At 44.0% G+C, this 19073-nt stretch overlaps 1 protein-coding gene across 1 annotated transcript; it reads left to right on the forward strand.

Annotated features, from left to right (window-relative positions):
• Positions 1-45: 45 nt before the first annotated feature.
• On the forward strand, positions 46-13326 carry CB2H6orf52 (chromosome B2 C6orf52 homolog). The gene is made up of 4 exons (XM_043593133.1): positions 46-138; positions 4742-5173; positions 9511-9556; positions 12972-13326. Exons 1-4 carry the CDS (start codon positions 46-48, stop codon positions 13118-13120), a joined length of 720 nt encoding a protein of 239 aa, XP_043449068.1. The 3' UTR covers positions 13121-13326.
• Positions 13327-19073: the final 5747 nt, after the last annotated feature.

Genomic DNA, 19073 nt, shown 5'->3' on the forward strand with positions numbered 1-19073 from the left:
TGGGGCGGGACATCCTCTGCGGAAGCCCCTTATTTCCGTGACGTCATGAACAGGGCTGGACCTCTTCCGGTCTGGGCGGGGCCCCTGGCGGTGTCGCGTGCTGAGTGCCGAGCCCGCTGTGCTGTGGGCTGTCAGACGGTGGGCAGGAATTGGGTTTCCTTTTTGCGCAGGCAGCATAAGCAAGCGTTTGTCTCTCACGTTCTCTCGTGACAGGGCAGAGAGGGGTCGGCATTCATGGTTAGCGGCTTCTAAAGCAGGCCGCACACCTTTCCTTCTAGCTTGATTGGTTTGTCTGACTTCGGGGTCACATTGGCCAGCGTCGCGGCACATCCCAGGGAGGGAGGAGGACGCTTTACCTGAAGTGATAACACGAGCTGCTTGAGGACGAAGTCCGCAGTCATTGTAGGTGAATGTACCAAAAGGAGATCTCCCATTTCACTTTGACCACCCCCCGCCCCGCAGTTTAGGGACCACATGAAACATGCATGAAAGCCAAGATCACCTTAATTAGCATTTGCAATTCTCATAACGTGTGGAGATTCAGAGGTCTGTTGAAATGACAGCTTTGCACAAATCGGAGTAAATCCTGAAGCGTCATAATTAGTCTCATAAAGGCGAAGGCAGGTGAATTTGACAAGCAGCAATTCGGATGGCATCCTCGGCGTCAGTTCTTCAACCCCCGCTTTAGTGCTGATCCTACAGGATCCTACAGGATCAGCACTTTGACCCTTTTGTTTTCAAGACTATGTGTTTCTCTGGTATTCTGAACTGTCGCTACGTGTCTAACTCGTGTTTGTTTTAATTTCCGCTGGTTTGGGTCTTGTAGAAATGATTACTCTTTGAATGCTTTGGGTGTCATTGCAACTCAGGGAAGGCTTTGTCTTCTGCAGGCTTTAGCGACTCCACGTGTAAGCGCTCCCCAGGCACTGAAAATGCTGTCGTCAAACTAACCCTCTGTCTCGGAAACACATGTTGTCATTCACTGTTTTAAACTAATTCCTTCGCCTCGTGCTGGTTATCTTCATTATGTTAAAAAAAAAAAAAAGTCAGGTTATCTTACTATTTAAGTTATTTTCCTATTTACCATCTCTTTCCTGTGTCCACCAGAGACCTACCAAAGTGAGGGGGGTGTGAATAGGTGCAATGGATGTTGGCTGGGCATGGGACAAAGAATGAGTGAATAGGACATTTCTTTGAAGTCTCATGTTTTATCTTGAAAACTGTTAGAAATCGTCGGAACCGATTCTCGAGCTCAGAAGACCATAGAGAAGCATTTATCCAGGTGATCCCGCTCTAGGGCAGTTTATGGATAAGTTCTGAGGGCTCTCCAGCCCTTGAAATTAGATGCACAATTGTTTATGTACATTTTTGAAGGAGAGCATTGATAAAATTTAATTACATTTTCAAAAGGATTAGTGCCTCTAAAGTTAAAATGCACTAATCCTGGGGCACCTTGGTGGCTCAGTCAGTTGAGCGGTTGAGCTTCTGACCGGCTCAGGTCATGATCTCGTAGTCTGTGGGTTCGAGCCCTGCGTCAGGCCCTGTGCTAACAGTTCGGAGCCTGGAGCCTGCTTTGGATCCTGTGTCTCGCTCTCCCTCTGCCCCTCCCCTGCTCACACTCTGTCTCTCTCTCTCTCTCTCTCTCTCTCTCTGTCAAAAGTAAACATTAAAAAAAATTGTTTTAATGCACTAATCCAGTCTGAGGTTATAAATGTGAAATAGGTCTAGAAAGGTAACTCAAAACCACCCAGCTAAGGGACAGTAGACCTATAATGCTGCTACTTTTTACATTTCCTTGGGCTCAAACTTTCTCTTTAACAAAGAAGAAAAATAAAGCAGTTTTTCACTGTCTAAAGAAAAACAATACAAAATTACATACTTGTTCAACTAGATTCGAACTGAGCATACTTCCTGCAAACCTCCTGGTCTCTTTCCAAACACAGGATGCAAAAAACCATTTAATCCTCTTCTTGTGAAAACTGCAGTTGCCAAGAAACAACCAACTGTTAAGAGTTCATTAACACTAGAGCACAACAGGATTTTTTTTTTTAGTTTTGCTTTTAAATTATTGATCAAAAAGCTTTTTACACTTGAGCTGTGTGTTGATTTATTCATTCATTCAACAAATATTTATGGAGTGCCTGGCTTTGTTTGGTTTGCTGAAGAAAGTTTTTTTGGTGGGGGGGGGTGGGTAGTAAGGTGGACATGCTGTGCTAAAAAGCAAGATACAGCAGAGAAAGATCAGCCATGTTAGAAATATGAGAGTCTCATATTTCTCCTCAATTACCCCTCCCCGCCCCCCCACTTTCTCACTGTGGCAGGTAGCAAGTCTTAATTTTTAGGACTACAGAGGTACATGTGCATATTCCCAGAGGACTTTTTGTCTCCTTTGCACGTAGAAGCCGAGAGTGGGCTACGTCCCCCTGGACACTGGCCAATTGTCTGTCCTGGTATAAATTTGCTTCACCTGCTTCACGGGAATAAGACAGGTGAAATATGAGGAGTTGGCCTTTGGGGCTTTTAAAGAGCGAAACAGCATTTGTGAACCCTTCCTTGTCCCTGTCATCAACAAAGCCCCTGAGTGTCCATCTTCTCTGGAGCTTTGCTCCTGGTCCTCTGTCCCCAGGTCCTGCCACGCTGCTGGGGGATTCAGACACGCGTCATTAACTTCTCCCTTCCCCAGCCTCTGTAACCACCTTATTATAAACGTCTAACTTCTGCTTTCTTTTCCAGCGATGGCTTTATCGCTCACCCATTTATAGGCAACATTCTGATTTTCCTTTTACAAAATCCAGCTCTAAAGAGAAGGAACAAAACACTGATGAAAGTTTTACAAAAAGAATCCTCAACAGATAGGTTTTATTTGAAGGCTAAGCTGCTCTAGCAGTTAGGAATTGTGTTTAACTTCATACAGTAACCTAAATCAGCCGTGGCTTAAACAAGACATTTATCTCGTAAGTAAAAGAAATCTGGAGGGAGACAATCTAGTGCTGGTACAAGGAGTCCTCAGTCATCAGGCACCCAGACACATTCTCTCTTTCAGATCCTATATTCCGGTGTATGGCTTCCCCTTTTATGTCACCTCATAGGCCAAAATAGGTGCAGCGTTTGGGTTCCAGCCATCATATCTCTAATCCTAGCACTAGGTCCGGAGAAAGGGTGGAGTACCACACGCCTCCTTCCAGTTAAGCAAACACCCTTGGCCCACACAGCTGTCCTCAATCCTCTTATAATAGTTCTATTTACATCTTATTAGCCAGACTTTGGCCGCTCGGCCACATCTACCTGCGCTTGGGGAACTAGGAAATGTCTTTTAGTGAGGCCTATCTCTGCCCCCCAAAAAAATCAGGGTGCTGTTATTTCCCCCCTAAATTTTTATTTGACGTTATTCATTTTTGAGAGACAGGGAGACACAGAATCCGAAGCAGGCTCTAGGCTGTGAGCGGTCAGCACAGAGCTTGACACGGGGCTCGAACCCACGAACCATGAGATCATGACCTGAGCTGAAGTCGGACGCTTAACTGACTGAGCCCCCCAGGTGCCCCTGAGATTTGTTATTAAGGAAGAAAAGGAAACTGAATAGTGGCTGGCACCCAGCAAGGTGAGGCAGAGCTACTAATCAGTAACCTCTCCCAGGAACCATGGGGACATCTGGAGTGTAGGCCCCACTCTATCACCCTGCTTTGCACAAGTAGCTGTTCAGTAAATAATGGGTGAATAACTGAATGATTTGAATTCATGATTATTATTTTTTACAACACCGGCAAATATAGACTACATCAAGCACTTATTAACAAGCTGCAGGGAAATGGCCAGACCCGAAGTGCCCCTATTTGGACTCAAAAGTTACCTTCTCACATTTGGACACTGTGTAGGCTGGCTACTTAGGCAGAATCTGAGTGAGGCTCTAATCCAAACCTATGGAATCAGAACCTACGTTTTAAACAACGTGCCGAGGTGATTCATATGCACATTGAAATTTGGGAAGGCATGCTGCATTTGGTGTTTTTAAATAATTTTGAGCCACAGTATTATTTCTTTAAAATGTTTTCCTGTACCCACATTAAGAGGGTAGGTTAGTGTGTGTGTGTGTGTGTGTGTGTGTGTGTGTGTGTGTGTGTGTGTGTGTGTGCGCGCGCGCGTGCGTGCGTGCGCGCGTGCTCCTTCTAGGACTTCTTTCCACCGGTTGGTCGGGGTAATGATTTCAACCTGCAAGAGCTATTAAAAAAAAAAGTCCACTAATTGCTGCTTCCAATAGTTAGCAGGTAAGTGAACTGAGGAGGGAAACATCAACGTGTGGTATTTCTTTTATGGTTTTCGTTGTTAAAAATGACTCAATAATTGTAGAGGGTGGGATGGAGACTTCAGTGGGTTTCACAGTTGCTGGACACGCACTCCTCTGTGTCCCCGCTGGCTTTCAGCTGCCTTCCTCTGGGCCTGGAGCTGGGAGAGTCAGCTGCTAGCGTGCAGAAGGTCCCCCCAGGTGACCCCTATAGACTCCTACCCCACCCATGCCTTAACCCCATTGTAACAAAAGTCAAGCAATTCATCACCCAGCAGGAACTGCTCCTATGTTAATTGCTCTCTCTGGCAGTCCAGAGAGAGATTTGCTGGGTGAGAGGCTTTAGCCCCCAGAGCTGGAGTTATTGCCTCCCGAATAAAAACTGTGGATACCTGGTCTCTTTTTGCGAAGTTTCTGGATAAATGGCTGGGCAGGAGAGTTTTGCAGGCTGTGGCATAGCTCAACCAAGTACTTATTACTGGCACTGGCAAAGGTGAGCTGGTCTGTCCTACTCCCAGTGAAAATGAAGGGCGTCCATGCTCTGTTTCTTCCGTGCTTTTTGGCAATTTCCAAACCATCGCTTTGGAAATTGGTGTCCTTAAACAGTTAACGCAGAAATCATCTTTACCACAGCCTCCTGAGAAAGAAGAAAGAGTTTTGAGTGATTCTACCTTGCTTGGTGATGTCATTCTTGTCTCCCCTCCGCTCATTAGGGGGAAGCCTGTGTTCCAGCCCTGCCTGGGTTACCAATCGGGCAGCTGGTTTGAGCAGCAGCACAGCGGTTACTCCCTCTCTGGCTATGACTACGGCTGTGCAGCAGAGAGAGATGGACACAACCTTTCTGTGCGTGAGACCTCCGGACGCCCAGCTGCAAGTCTGGTCACACCTAAGGTACCCCTCCCTGAAATGAATCCTGTGTCGTCCGTTAGCCCAGCATGGAAGTATCTTTTTCCTACCTTCACACCTCCGGATGCTCTCATTCAAATTCCCACAGCCATGGCTTTTGCTCCCCATTTTAATGCCAGAGAGGAAAAGCTGATGACTTGCCCACAATTTAAGTCATCACTGTCTTCCAAAAACAAAATTAATAGGCTGATGAAGTCCGTGCTTAAATTCTTACTGCTAAATTTTAGATTACCACTCATTTGATTTTACTCTTTTTTAAAAAAAAAAAATGTTTATTTTTGAGAGAGAGAGAAGAGAAACAGAGTGTGAGTTGGGGGAGGGGCAGAGAGAGAGGGAGACACAGAATCCGAAGCAGGCTCCAGGCTCTGAGCTGTCAGCACAGAGCCGGACGTGGGGCTCGAACTCATGAACTGTGAGACCATGAGCGGAGCCAAAGTCAGAGGCTTAACCCACCGAGCCACCCAGGTGCCCCTTGATTTTACTCTTAAACACTTAAAATAGGACTAGAGGTAGTTTTTTGTTTTGTAATAGCAGAAAACATGAACATGCTTTTAAGAGCTGTTCCAGGGGCATCTGTGTGGCTCAGTCAGTTAAACGCCTGACTTCGGTTCAGGTCATGGTCTCACAGCTCGTGAATTAGGGGCTCTGTGCTGACAGCTCCATGCCTGGGGCCTGCTTCAGATTCTCTCTCTCTCTCTCTCTCTCTCTCTCTCTCTCTCTCTCTCTGCCCTTTCCCCACTCATACTCTGCCTCTCTCTCTCTCAAGATTAAATAAGCATTTTAAAAAAATTAAAAAGAACTGTTCTAATGTTTTGGTTACTAATGCGAGCTATTTCTGAAATGGCACAGATTTCTGTGTTAGAATAAGAGAAAGCTTCCCCCGTCCTTGTCCCTTTCCTCTTCCCCATTTCCTCCCCAGTTAGAAGAAACCCCTGTTCAAGGGCACCTATGTCCTCTAGATTTTTCCCTTCTACTCTTGCTAAATCAGGGTGATTGGGCTTTATTTCTGTTTGCGGAGAATTGAACAAGAATGAGCTTGTGTAGTACATACTGGTTTACTCCTTGCTTCTGCTGGCAGGTGGCATTAGCAGATGTTCCCCTTTAATTTTTTTTTTTGAATGTTTATTTTTGAGAGAGAAAGAGCGCGCACGCACAAGTGCACAAATGCGCGCAAGCAGGGGAGGAACAGAGAGAGAGGGACAGAGGCACACTGACAGCACAGAGCCCGGTGAGGGTCTCGAACTCAAGAACCATGAGATTGTGACGTGAGTGGAAGTCAAGACTCAGACATTTAACCAACTGAGCCACCCAGCCTCCCCGAGATGTCCCCCCTTTGAAAGAGCTTTCTTTAAAAGTTGCCCATTTGGACGAGCTGTGATATTAGCTCATCCGTTGAGGGCTAACATTTTAAATGTTCTTAGCACTTCAACAAACGTTTACCGATCTCCAAGCATTTGTCAGAGTGTTCTTTGCCTAAGGATAGATTGCCGGAAGTAGAAGGTCGGGATTAAAGGATATAACATTGAAAATTTCAGATCGCGAATTACTCACCAAAAAGCCTGCCTACGTTTACACTTCTCATTGCTGTTGTGAGTGTGCTTGCCTCTCCGTGTGCAATTTACCAACGTGACAGGTGTGGAAGGCGTTTGCCTATCACTGAGGGCAAATACCTTTTAAGCTGTTGCCTGATGATACCTGCGTTCTGTGACCTCATCGATGTTCTTTGTCTACTTCTCTTTCTGTTAGTTATACCCCCTTTTATCTGACTGTGCAGATGCTTGCCTATTATGGAAATTAGCACTGAGCAGTCAAAGTGTTAGTGTTCTCTGCAGTTTGCTTCCTAGTGTTCCTCATGGGATGGCCTGTACCTTAAACCCAGAGTTGGATTTAATATTTCAACCCTCAGTTTTTAGAACTTACATTTGCTTGGTATCTTCTTTTTTTTTTTCCCCAAACTTTCATTTTCAATTTTTCAAGTCTGTTTTAGGCATGCCTTCTTCTATATAAAATATCTTGTTATATTTCTTGTTTTTTTTTTTCTTTTTAAACCCAGGTCAGGTTTTACCCTGTTAGCAGATGTTTGATGTTGCATCACTTAAAAAGAAAATTTTGCTATATTACCTGAGGTTTTAGCACATTTTTTTCTTCTACCCCTTCTCTTTTTCGCTAGTTTGGGAGATAGTCTCTGTGTCTTCCTGTGGTTACCCTTATCTTTAAATAGAGAAGTATAGGTTTGACTGCATTATCAACTTCAAAAATGAAAGTATTTCTTGATTTCTGCCCACTCATGAGAAAACAAAATTAACACCAAAGAAAGAAAAGATAGTAAGAAACAACACCACCAAAGGAACAAAGAAACATAAATAAATAAAAACATTTTTAATGTTTATTTATTTATTTTGAGAGACAGAAATCAGGCAAGCAGAAGAGGGGCAGAGAGAGAGGGACAGAGAGAATCCCAGGCAGGCGCTGTGCCGTTAACACAGAGCTCGACTCGGGGCTCAAATCCCCGAACCCTGAGATCATGACCCAAGCTGAAATCAAGAGTCAGATGCTTAACCCACTGAGCCACCCAGGTGCCCCATAAATAAATAAAATTTTTAAAAGAAATTAACCATTTTTGTCTCCTTGTCCCCTGACCCTTTCTTGTTTTTGTTGACACCTGCTGGGATTTTCATCCCACTCTCCTGTCAAATTATAATCGTAACATGCAGTTTATTTCTCTTTCTTTATTTCTTTTCTTTCTTCCCTCCTTCCTTTCTTAACACACAGTGTCAAGAATTAGAAATCTATCCACTTTCGTGGCTGTGGTTAGCACACTTGTGCCACCTGCCTGCTTTCCTGGCGGGAGTCCCCAGTTATGAAGCTGTTCAGCAGTATTCACAACGGTGAGGCTTTGCCGTGGGCCTCTTTCACTCCCGAGTGCCCTCGCTTTATTCTTGCCTAAGAAAGGATGACCTCTGCCAGATGTCCCAGCTCTATTGTCCATTTCCCCCTCTGGGGCACGCTGGTGTTCTTAATGCTTGTGTCTCCAGGGTAAGAGGTTAGCCTCCCAAGAGCCCTGTGCGTTTTGACATTGTGTCTTTAGATCAGAGGGAGTGGATGTGTTCAAAATGACTCTCAGGTCTTTGGGCTCCTTCAGCACAATGGTCCCACACTCCCACCAGCAGAGTTAGCACTCTGCTAGCAGAACACTAGCAAAACCACTTGCAAAAGTTACTAGATGTGCCCTTCTTCAAGAACAGCAGGTACTTACTGCCCAGGTGACCCTCACACCAGAGAGAATGCTCTGTCTCCATGGAGCACCTGCTCCCTGCATCCTGGTCAGGTGAGATCCACAGTTACCTGAGCACATGTTGCAAAGGAGGAAATGCGAGGTTACTCGGGCATTGTGTTATGAGAAAGGCCTCCTTTAAGCCCAGATTCTGGCTGTCTTAGCTGTTTCTAAATAGGAAAAAATACACCAATGGTGAGATGAAACTTATGGTAACTACATAATTTATTTTCCAAACCAGGACCTATTTCAGAGTGAAAGGGAGGGATGCTTTCTGACAGATTGAAAAGAAGAGACAGTGGCTCTTTGGTTTTCAGTATAAACTTGTTCTTCTTAGCAAGGGAGGCTTCATGAAGTTCATTGGGTCCCAGGAGCTACCTGGGCTATTCCTGGATGGCTTGGTTCCTCAGAACAGCTGTACATCTTTAACAGAAATACTCCCCAACAGGTGCCTATGGAGAGGAGTCATAGAAACTTACCCTGTCCCAGGAGAGCCAATAGGGTCTGGGTTAACCAAACAAGTTTTATTTGGGGAGTGCTTCTCGAATTTACTTCTCTCATTGACTGGTTAGCTCTTCTATAGTCTCTGTTATCTGCTTAAGCACCTATTGTCCTGGCCCTTAGCTGAGCTGTGGGGTCCGGGTGTGATTAGAAGGCTCTAGGGAGAATGTGCTCGTGAAGATTTTACAAGTCATCATCTGGAAATAGGGGCAGAGGTCCAGACAGAGAGTTGGGCATTTAGTGCAGGGACCGTGGAGTCTGGATGCCAGGGTCCCTGGTGTCTAGTTCCTAGCCCAGGCCCTAGGATGCCAGTTAGTTCCAGAAGCTTCAGGGAATGCTCCTCCTTTGTGACTTTTCATCTGTTGACTCAGATTACCTATTTCATAGCTGTGGTCATTATTACTTAAAGATTCTTCAAATCAAAGTTCAAAACAAATTTGATCTAAAGGGAGTTCAGTGTCTTAGATATTATTTTTGACAGTGTTTTCTTTAAAAGCGTGTGTTGATAGTAAATATTTTTTTTCTTAACATACTGATTTCTTTGTAGGAAAGCACGGCTCTGGCAGAAAAGCAAGATGAAAACCCACTGGAAGGTAACGTAAACCCTGTGTTGCCATGGTTGAAAACAAAACTAATCCATTCCCAAGGTTACTCATTACTCAACTGGCTCGAAACCGAGAGATTCTACTGGAAAATTCCTACGTAGGTTGCGTAAGCCATTTTCTTCAGCAGTTCATCTGGTTTTTGGAAATTGTTTCTGTGGGAAGCTTGAGCTAAACCACCTGTTTGGGTCTTTCTGAAGGACTAGGAAATGGGGACATTTCCAAACAATAAAAAGACAATAAATTGTTTTTAAGATCAGTTTCCTCCATAAATTTAAACTTTGGGATTAGTAATGCTTTAATTTTGATTTTTAAGGGGAGAAGTAGGAGGTGATCACTGTGACTTTGGCTTCCTAATTTCCCTCAGGGTTATTGGTTCCTGGGGGACCTCACAGGCCCAATCTGTAGGGTTACGCAGTGCTCCTTGTAGTTCCTGATCTATTTTGAAAGAAAGAACGTGCAGGGGCACGAAATGCCCAGAGCAGGACCCTATTATTAATCGAGGAAGGGGAGAAAATGTGTGGCTTGTTTTACTTAAGTTACAGGCAAGAAAAATAGAAGAGACTCTCAGAGAGAACACCTTTGCCAGTTTCTTACCACCTGCCTGTGTTATCACATGGCCGTCTGGTGGGTTCCTCCACCCCCAGGGGACCCCCACAAGACCAATCCCCCCCCACTGCCTCGTGACTGCATCAAAGGTGAGAACAGCTGTCTTTGTAGTCCCAGTGACTAATACAAAGTCAGCAAGTCAACAGGTGCTCAGTGTTCAAATGAAATGAAACTGATGTTTAAAAGAAATCTTTAAATGCTATGGGGGAGTTCTAGTTTTATCCAAATACATTTGATTGAAATGTGAATAAAAGGTACGCATTCCATCTCTCAGGGGAATTTCATTCTGGTTAAAGCCTGAATCCATTCTCCCTGCCTTCTCCAGTCCTGCGGACGGTATAAAAATGACAGAGAAAGACCCACAATAAGTGTGCTTTCTGGATGCAGACGGCCTGGGTTCAAATCTCCCTGACAAGCTCTGTAATTCCAGGCAAATTCCCCTCTAGGACATCAGGGCCCCATCTGTGGAATGGGATGTGAAAACGAACCTCCTACAAAGTGTGACAATAGCTCTAAACTGTTTTTAAGTGTCTTAACTTCATCTGGCAGATAATAGCAATTTTGGTGGTTAGTATAAGCTCTTCGTAGAGTGGGGGGAGTTCTGTCCAGGGCAAATGTGATTTAAACACAAATCCAACCACATAGAGAGTTTTAAATTTTCTAGTAGCCAAATTAAAAAAAAACAACTAAAAAGGAACATGAAATTAATTTCAATGCTTGAAATATTTCAGGTATATTAGGTTACATTTAAACATGTAATTAATATAAAAATAAGTGGAATTTAAAAAATCTTTTTTTTTAATTAATTTATTTTTTTTACATTTGTTTATTTTTGAGAGACAGAGGGAGACAGAGCACAAGTGGGGGAGGGGCAGAGAGAGAAGGAGACACAGAATCCAAAGGCGGCTCCAGGCTCTGAGCTGTCGGCACAGAGCCTGATGCAGGGCTTGAACTCACGGACTGTGAGATTATGACCTGAGCCAAAGTCGGATGCTCAACCGACTGAGTCACCCAGGCACCCCAGGAATTTAAAAAGCTTAATACCAAGTTTTTGCAATGCAGTGCATATTTACATCACCTCTCTGATAAGGACTAACCTCATTTCCAGTGCTCAATAACCACATGTGGATAGGGGCTGCTGGATTAGCTTGGTCTAGAGGTCCACCAGGCTTAGGGAAGATGTATTCGTTTGTCTTTTATGGGCTTCTTCTACCACTAGGGTCAATGTCACTGGAAGGACCTAAATCATTAATCTGGGGTTCATAGCTGACCATACTGTGTCTGTTTCTAGGCCACAGGTTAGAGGACAGGCAGTACTTATATGGATGTGGGCCTGACACCTTTCCTGTGACCAGGAACCTAAGTCAGGAGCCTTTTCACAAACACCTGCCCATAACAGTGAAGGAAAGAACCCTGGGGCATGACCTTAAGAGAATTTCAGAAAGCTCAGGAAAAAAAAAATCTAATTTTATGACCAGATGCTCTCAAAGGAAAGATAAAAAGGGAGGGGAAGCTCTAAACAATAAAAATCAGACAACACAGTCACGAATGACTCCAGGGAAGAAAAGTGGGAAGTAGTTCATGAAACTTATATGATGCTTTAGGCCTATGATGACGGTTGATAATCTTGGTTCTAAAAAAAATCACAGAAGGATGTTATTCAGCTCAGGCTGCTGTAACAAAATACCACAGACGGGGTGGCTTGAATAACAAATTTATTTTTCATAGTTCTGGACACTGAGAAGTCCAATATCAAGGTACTAGCTGCTTCAGTGCCTGGTGAGGGCTCTCTTCCTGGCTTGCAGATGGCCACCTTCCTTCTCATTATGTCCTCATATGGTGGGGGAAACATAGAACATCATCACTGGTGTCCTTTCTTATAAGGGCACTAATCCCATCAGACTAGGGCCCAACCCTTATGACCTCATCCAGCCCTGATTATCTCCCAAAGGCCTCATCTCCAAAATACCATCGCATTGGAAGTAAGTGTCTCCATGAATTTTAGGGGGCACAAATATTCAGTCCAGGACAGGCATACAAATACAAATGAATAGTGAGGTCCCTTATGAGTATTAGGAAGTAAAAATTATGGTCCTGAATGAGCTAAGGCTTGCAAACATTACAGAGGAACACAGCAAGGGCTGCTTCAATTACATTCAGTACAAGGAGAGGAAAAAACGGATGGCATTCAGCACCTTGGAAACCTGACAACTTGGAATGAATATCTAGGTCTGACACTTTCATGGTAACTTAATACCACCTCACCATAGGGTTCCAGGTTTCAGAGAAGGAAGCCTGTGCCCCCCTCTGTTTCTGAATGGGCTGCTATAAACAATTTATTCACTTACGTCAATCTGCTAATTAAGCAAATAAAGCAACATGTTTATTGTTTCAAAGCCCCGTTCTGGGGATTTAGTCCTGGCTGGCTGGTGTCCTGTCCACCCAGGTGCTCGTGCTGGAAACTTAGGGCTCATCCTTGACCCTCCCTTTCTCTTTTGCCCCAAATTGAACCCATTTCCAAATACTGTCCATCCATCTCCAAAACATCTCTTTATCCGTCCATTTTCTCCATCTCTTCCACCACAGGGATGCTGGTTGAGCCTGGTCATGCTACTTTCCCAGCTCCCATTTGTATTTTCAAATCTTCTTGAAAGGAAACGCGCAGTTTAAAAACTCTAACGTGAAACGTCTGCAATATTTTCCTGCTGATGTTTTTATGAAACTCTCATTTCAAGCCATTTCTAATATGTGTCCTGTAACACTTTTTTTTTTCCATATGCGTTATTGGCTTCTGCAGATCCAGATCTTCATTTGAATATTGAAGAACTGAACAAGGAGTTTATGGTAAAAAGTGAGGAACTCTATGACTCTCTCATGAGTTGCCACTGGCAGCCTTTGGATACGGTTCATTCTAAAATCCCAGATGAGACCCCCAAAGAAGCATGATGCTCATGAAGCTACCCAACTGTCAGGTCAATTGCATCTTGTTTTGTTGGGGTTTTTGTTTGTTTGTTTGCTTTTGTTTTTGTTTTGCTAAGACAAAAAGAAATCTGCCAGGAATGTACTCGATGCTATATGTAAATACAAATCTCCAGGACTTAAATGTGACTGACATGATAGAATGTAATGTAAATAAACTTTACCAGCATGTCCATTTCTGGAAGTGCGTTATATTAAATAAATGCCAGAAGAGGTCACATAACTATCATGGTAGAGTAAGCTGCACTGTAAGACATTTGAAAATAGGTTTGGAGCCCCTGGGTGGCTCAGTCAGTTAAGAAACTGACTCTTGAATTCAGCTCAGGTCACAGTCTCACAGTTCATGAGTTCGAGTCCCACATTGGGCTCTGCACTGGCAGCATGGAGCCTGCTTAGGATTCTCTCTTCCCTCTCTCACTCTCTCTCTCCCAAAATAAATAAACTTTTTTTTTTTAAATGACATTTTAAAATAGGTTTAATAAGAGGTGAGCCTCTGGTTGGGGCATTAGTGGATAGATGTGTAAATGGGTAAAGAGTGTGGAATCCCATAATCTGGCTTGATGGCAATTGATGGCCAGAAGTTAGCAGGAGAATGGTTATGCTTGAAAATTTGGGGGCTGCTCTGTAATTGAAGCTCGGTTTGGTGGGGCAATATATATTATGACATGCAGAAGTTGGTGACATTTGATTCAGAAGATCTAGATTTAGAAGAAGATAGTGAAAGATAAAATGAAAGCATCAGCATAAATGCATATGGTGAACAGTCTCCCGTCCTGTGGCTGGAATAGTCCAGACTGCCACTGCTTTCCTTCTGGTGGTCACTATTAATCCTGTGAAAGGATAAACATCCAGCCCAAGCACGAGGATGTCTTTACATTCTCTAATACCAAGTGGAATGAGGGTAACTTGGGAGGTAGCAAATGCTGGGTCGTGGGGCAGAGAAAGCAAGAACGGCCTGACACCTCCTTTGGAGATGAACAGATTCTTCCGAATTTTCAAATTAGCAATGATGGGGACAAAGTGTAGTGTGAGCAGCAAAGGACCCCTCTCGTGATTGTAACCAGACAGTGGCAAAGGGAGTGTGAAACGCAACGATTTCTGCCAATTGGAACAAATTCCAACCTCAAAAAGGGGCAGGAGCTCTAATTCTAAAAGAGAGAGAGAGGAACAAAAAGCTCTTCACAGAGCATCAACATTGTTTACATAAATACCAGAGGTTGGTGTAGTTAGATGCGTCTACTAAAGTTCTGGGTAAACAGTGATCATCAGTCACTGGTTGGTGTGGTCAGACCTGTTCAGTCCTTCTGCTGGGGGTTAACAGTCAGTCATCTAACTGGTTGTGATAACCCCCATTGGGCCTATTTTGTGGATCAGTGTGGGCCATAGGTAATCAACAGTGGACTTTGCAGTTCTGTTTGTGGTTATTGTGTCCAAGCAGATGAGCCCCTGAGAGCAAGGGTAGGCGATATTTCCGTGCTACAAGTAGAGAGGTAAGAAAACCAAAGATGGAAACTTGTGCTCCATTCTTAGAGATGACTGCTTGGAAAAATGTCTTAATTTCTGGTGCTGCTATGTTTTGCTCTAGGAAGAAAAAGAAAACCAGGGGGCCAGTGGGATGGAATCCCCAGTGTCTGATGAGGCAAGGTTAGGATTGTGTGGACCTACAGACCCTTGCCTCTCATTAAGTAGCCTTCATGGAGATGGGGACTGGGAAGATTAGGCTCCTTCTTGTGATGCAAGAGGGAGGAGGTGCTGAGAGCTGACTAGGGGGTGGGCATCTGGCGGTATACACTGATCGTTGTGGGGTGCTTTGAGACCTAATGGAATGCTTCGGCTTTCCCTGAGTGAACTCCGTTAGGGTTTCAGCAGCAGAAGCCACAGCCCAGCAGGAGTCCCGTAATTACTGAGATGTGATCTGTCTTCAGAACCCGAGGGAGAGGGGATGTGGCTGGCCTCACTACCTCCTTTCTCCACTGTACCTTCTATAAACAGGCTTCTGACTCAATAATCTGCATGTTGTACAGTCGGCACTTGGTTTTGTCAGTCAACTTATCTTTTCTCGGAAATCTTTTTCTGACTCAAATCTTGGGATTCTGGTGACGTCTTTCCTGTCCTTGGTGACCCTTCCTTTTGATCACAACTGATGAGTGTTCTATCCCTGGGCTCCAATGCAGCCTAAGCCACAGTACCTGCCTCAGCTGATTGGCCAGAGTGATCTCACGACCCTGTTCAATCCATCAGATCTTTCCTCGAATTTCTGAAGACAGTCCTTCTCTGGTGGTGAAGTTAGGAGAGATAGGGCCCAGGAGCTGCTGTAGCAATGTCTCCTACTGTGGGATATGGTGAATTTACAGAGAGAAGCAGATAGAAGGGCTAGCAGGAGAGAGTCAGGTGCTGTGTATTCTCTCACTTTTCTTTTTTGCACACTATTGTTTTCAGGAATCCCTACATGTCCGATGCAATTCCCTTGTTTGTTCAGCTTCCTTCATTGCAACCCAAAGTGTCTGAATTTAATCAAGTTCTTAATTTGGTCATCCCATGTGGGCAGGTTAGAAAGACTTGGGTGGCGGTCTCTATTTCCATTCTGCTAGTTAACAACCTCCCAGGACACATGCTCTGTCTACATTTTTCTCAGGATGTGTTCATCCACTTCCTGTACCAGAAGCCCACACATATGTTTGCAGCACAGACCTTTCTTTTGAGCTTCACATTAAGTGCATCTTCCCGCTTACTTGATTACTCACCTTGTGTGCCGACAGGCGTGCTGAAACGACCCGATGTGTAAAGGATTGTTCTTTTACCCATGTTAAGAAACGTCACATTCAATCAAACGGTGCTTACACTCATGCACTTCCCATGGAGGGATTTAGACATGGGAGAGGGGAGATGGATGGCTTCATGAATTTACTGCTGTTACTGGAGGGTAAGTTTTGGGCTTTCAGCTCTAGAGAAAGGTAGAGACTGGGGTTACGGGGTGGCAAAGCTCCCACCTGCTCTAGTGAAGATCTGGCCCAGGTTGGGGGGTGGGAACTGACCTCTCTGCAGTGGCTGCCCTCACAGGTGCTGGAACAGAACACTTTTTGCAGCAGGTTTAATTTTCTTCTTTTTTGGGGGGGGGGGTGGTAAAATACACATAACGTAAAATTTACTGTCATACTCATTAAAAAAAATTTTTTTTAACGTTTATTTATTTTTGAGATAGAGAGAGAGACAGAGCATGAATGGGGGAGGGTCAGAGAGAGGGAGATACAGAATCCAAAACAAACTCCAGGCTCTGAGCTGTCAGCACAGAGCCCGACGTGGGGCTCGAACTCACAGACCGCGAGATCATGACCTGAGCCGAAGTCGGCCGCCCAACCGACTAAGCCACCCAGGCGCCCCTGTCATACTCATTTTTAACTGTGCAATTAGGTGATATTAAGTACATTCACCTTGACACACTACCATTACCACCATTGGTCTCCAGAACTCTTTTCAACCTGCAAAACTTAAAACTCAGTATGTCAATACTACATCCACAATTCTTGCTTCTCCACTCCTGGCAACCACCATTCTACTTTGTGTCTCTATGGATTTGCCTATTCTGGCTATTTCATATAAATGGAATCATATAATACGTGACCTTTTGTATCTGGCTTATTTTCCTTAGCATAATGCCCTCGAGGTTCATCCACGTTGTTGCAAATGGCAAGATCTCATCCTTTTTTATGGCTGTGCAATATTCCATTGTACGTATACACCACAGTTTGTTTCTCCCTTCATCCGTCAGTGGACGTTCTTGGTTTGCTTCCACCTTTCAGCCATTGCAAATAATGCTGATATGAATGTCCCAGGTTTTGAAGGCAAAGCAGTGTCTAGGAATTACATTCTCTTATGACGACACTTGGGAGAAATTGGTCTGAGCTCCGAGTAATAGGGCTCTTGGCCATCAGTGTTCTCAGCTCACTAGCACACTCCCCAAATGCCATCTGGCCATGGAAGGACCCAGAGGATCACCACCTCAAGGGCCAGTTCCACTGTCTTCTTTCTTCCTGGTGACCAATTCTTCTGCTAAGAAGTAAGACCAATTTTCACAAAGCTCTCAAAATTCTCCTAGGACCTTTCTCCTAGGATAACAAGGCTCTTGGCCTATACTTCTTTTTAAAAATTTTTTTATGTTTATTTCTGAGACAGAGAGAGATAGAGCATGAGCGGGGAAGGGGCAGAGAGAGAGGGAGACACAGAATCGGAAGCAGGCTCTAGGCTCTGAGCTATTAGCACAGAGCCTAATGTGGGGCTCGAACTCACAATCTGTGAGACCATGACCTGAGCCGAAGTCGGTCACTCAACCGACTGAGCCACCCAGGCGCCCCATCTTGGCCTGTACTTCTATGACTATCCAGTCACCTAGTGATTTTTGACACAACCAGAAAGATCTGCTTTGCTTTACGATGACTTTCTATCCATGTATGAAATAGTTGGATCCTCCTCTCATGAAGATGGGAAAAGGCACCCAATTTTATCTCCTTCACTGGGACAACCCACAAAATACATAATGACTTTGGTTAAATGGGTTAGATTTATAGTTAAACACTAGGAAGAAGCCACTTGTGACTAGGTACCAAGTGCAGAAGATTGAAATTTGTTGTAATGTTACCTGCCTTGGGAGTGACCTTGAAGATATTGTTACTGCAAGTTCACAGGCTGGCCACAGGTCTGCAATGTGTCGTAGGCAAGATCTATGATGAAAATAGAGCACATATTCCAAAATGAGATTACTGTTTCTAATTGCAATATAGTAAAACCTTGGTTTGCGAGCATAATTCATTCGGGAAACATGCTTGTAATCTAAAGCACTTGTATATCAAAGCGAATTTCAAGAAACATTGTGATCATGTGACACCCGGCATCATGTACTACTCATTTAGCAAGACATCGCTCATTTATCAAGTTAAAATTTGTTAGAAATGTTTGTCTTGCAGAGTGCTCACAGAACAAGTTACTCACAATTCAAGGTTTTACTGTATATTATTATTTGTAGCATATTCTTTAAGAAACAAAACAGATGCGGGGCACCTGGGTGGCTCAGTCAGTTGGGCGTCCGACTTTGGCCTAAGTCATGATCTCGCGGTTCGTGGGTTTGAGCCCCAAGTCAGGCTCTATGCTGACAGCTCAGAGCCTGGAGCCTGCTTCGGATTCTGTGTCTCCCTCTGTCTCTGCCCCTCCCCTGCTAATGCTCTGTCTCTGTTTCTGAAAAAATAAATAAACGTTAAAAAATTAAAAAAAAAAAAAAAGAAACAAAACAGAGGAACCCAGGGAAAGGGAAGGAAAAAATAAGATAAAAAGAGAGAGGCAAGCAAACCTTAAATACAGAGAACAAACTGAGGGTTGCTGGAGGGGAGGTTTGTGGGGGGATGGGCTAAATGGGTGGTGGGCATTAAGGAGGGCACTTGTTGGGCTGAGCACTGGGTGTTATACGTAAGCGATGAATCACTGGGTTCTACTCCTGAAACCAATGCTACACTGTATGTTAACTACCTGGAATTTAAAGAAATAAATTTTTGAAAAAGTAGCTCATAATTTGGGAGCAAATACCAATCTGGCTCCACTGGGACTTCAACTTGATTTAGGGCTCTCTCTTGAATCCTCACTTCTAGGCATTCCTATGGCTATGACTCCAATCCAAACTTGTTAGCAAACTTGCTGGAAGATTTACAGATCCACTTTAAGTCACAGGTCCGTAGACACTCATATCTTGGTAACAGTGACCATGCATGAACACAACATCAAGACACACACAGTAAAATGGTAACCAAAACAAAAACATCTTACATTTCTGAAAAAGAAGGCATTTTAGATTCTTTGGACTTGCTAAAATGAGTAAATTTATTATACAAGATATGCTTTTTCTTCATTTTCAATGAACAGGTCATTGCAAGTG

This window comes from Prionailurus bengalensis, chromosome B2, assembly GCF_016509475.1.
Source record: "Prionailurus bengalensis isolate Pbe53 chromosome B2, Fcat_Pben_1.1_paternal_pri, whole genome shotgun sequence".
Lineage (NCBI taxonomy): Eukaryota > Metazoa > Chordata > Mammalia > Carnivora > Felidae > Prionailurus > Prionailurus bengalensis.

Bases quoted from the DNA above. Each gene is read 5' to 3' on its own strand.
- CB2H6orf52 (XM_043593133.1), top strand. From the start codon at position 46: ATGAACAGGGCTGGACCTCTTCCGGTCTGGGCGGGGCCCCTGGCGGTG. The intron at 139-4,741 runs GTGGGCAGGAAT...GCTGTGGCATAG, and splicing joins GTGCTGTGGGCTGTCAGACG to CTCAACCAAGTACTTATTAC. The intron at 5,174-9,510 runs GTACCCCTCCCT...ATTTCTTTGTAG, and splicing joins CAAGTCTGGTCACACCTAAG to GAAAGCACGGCTCTGGCAGA.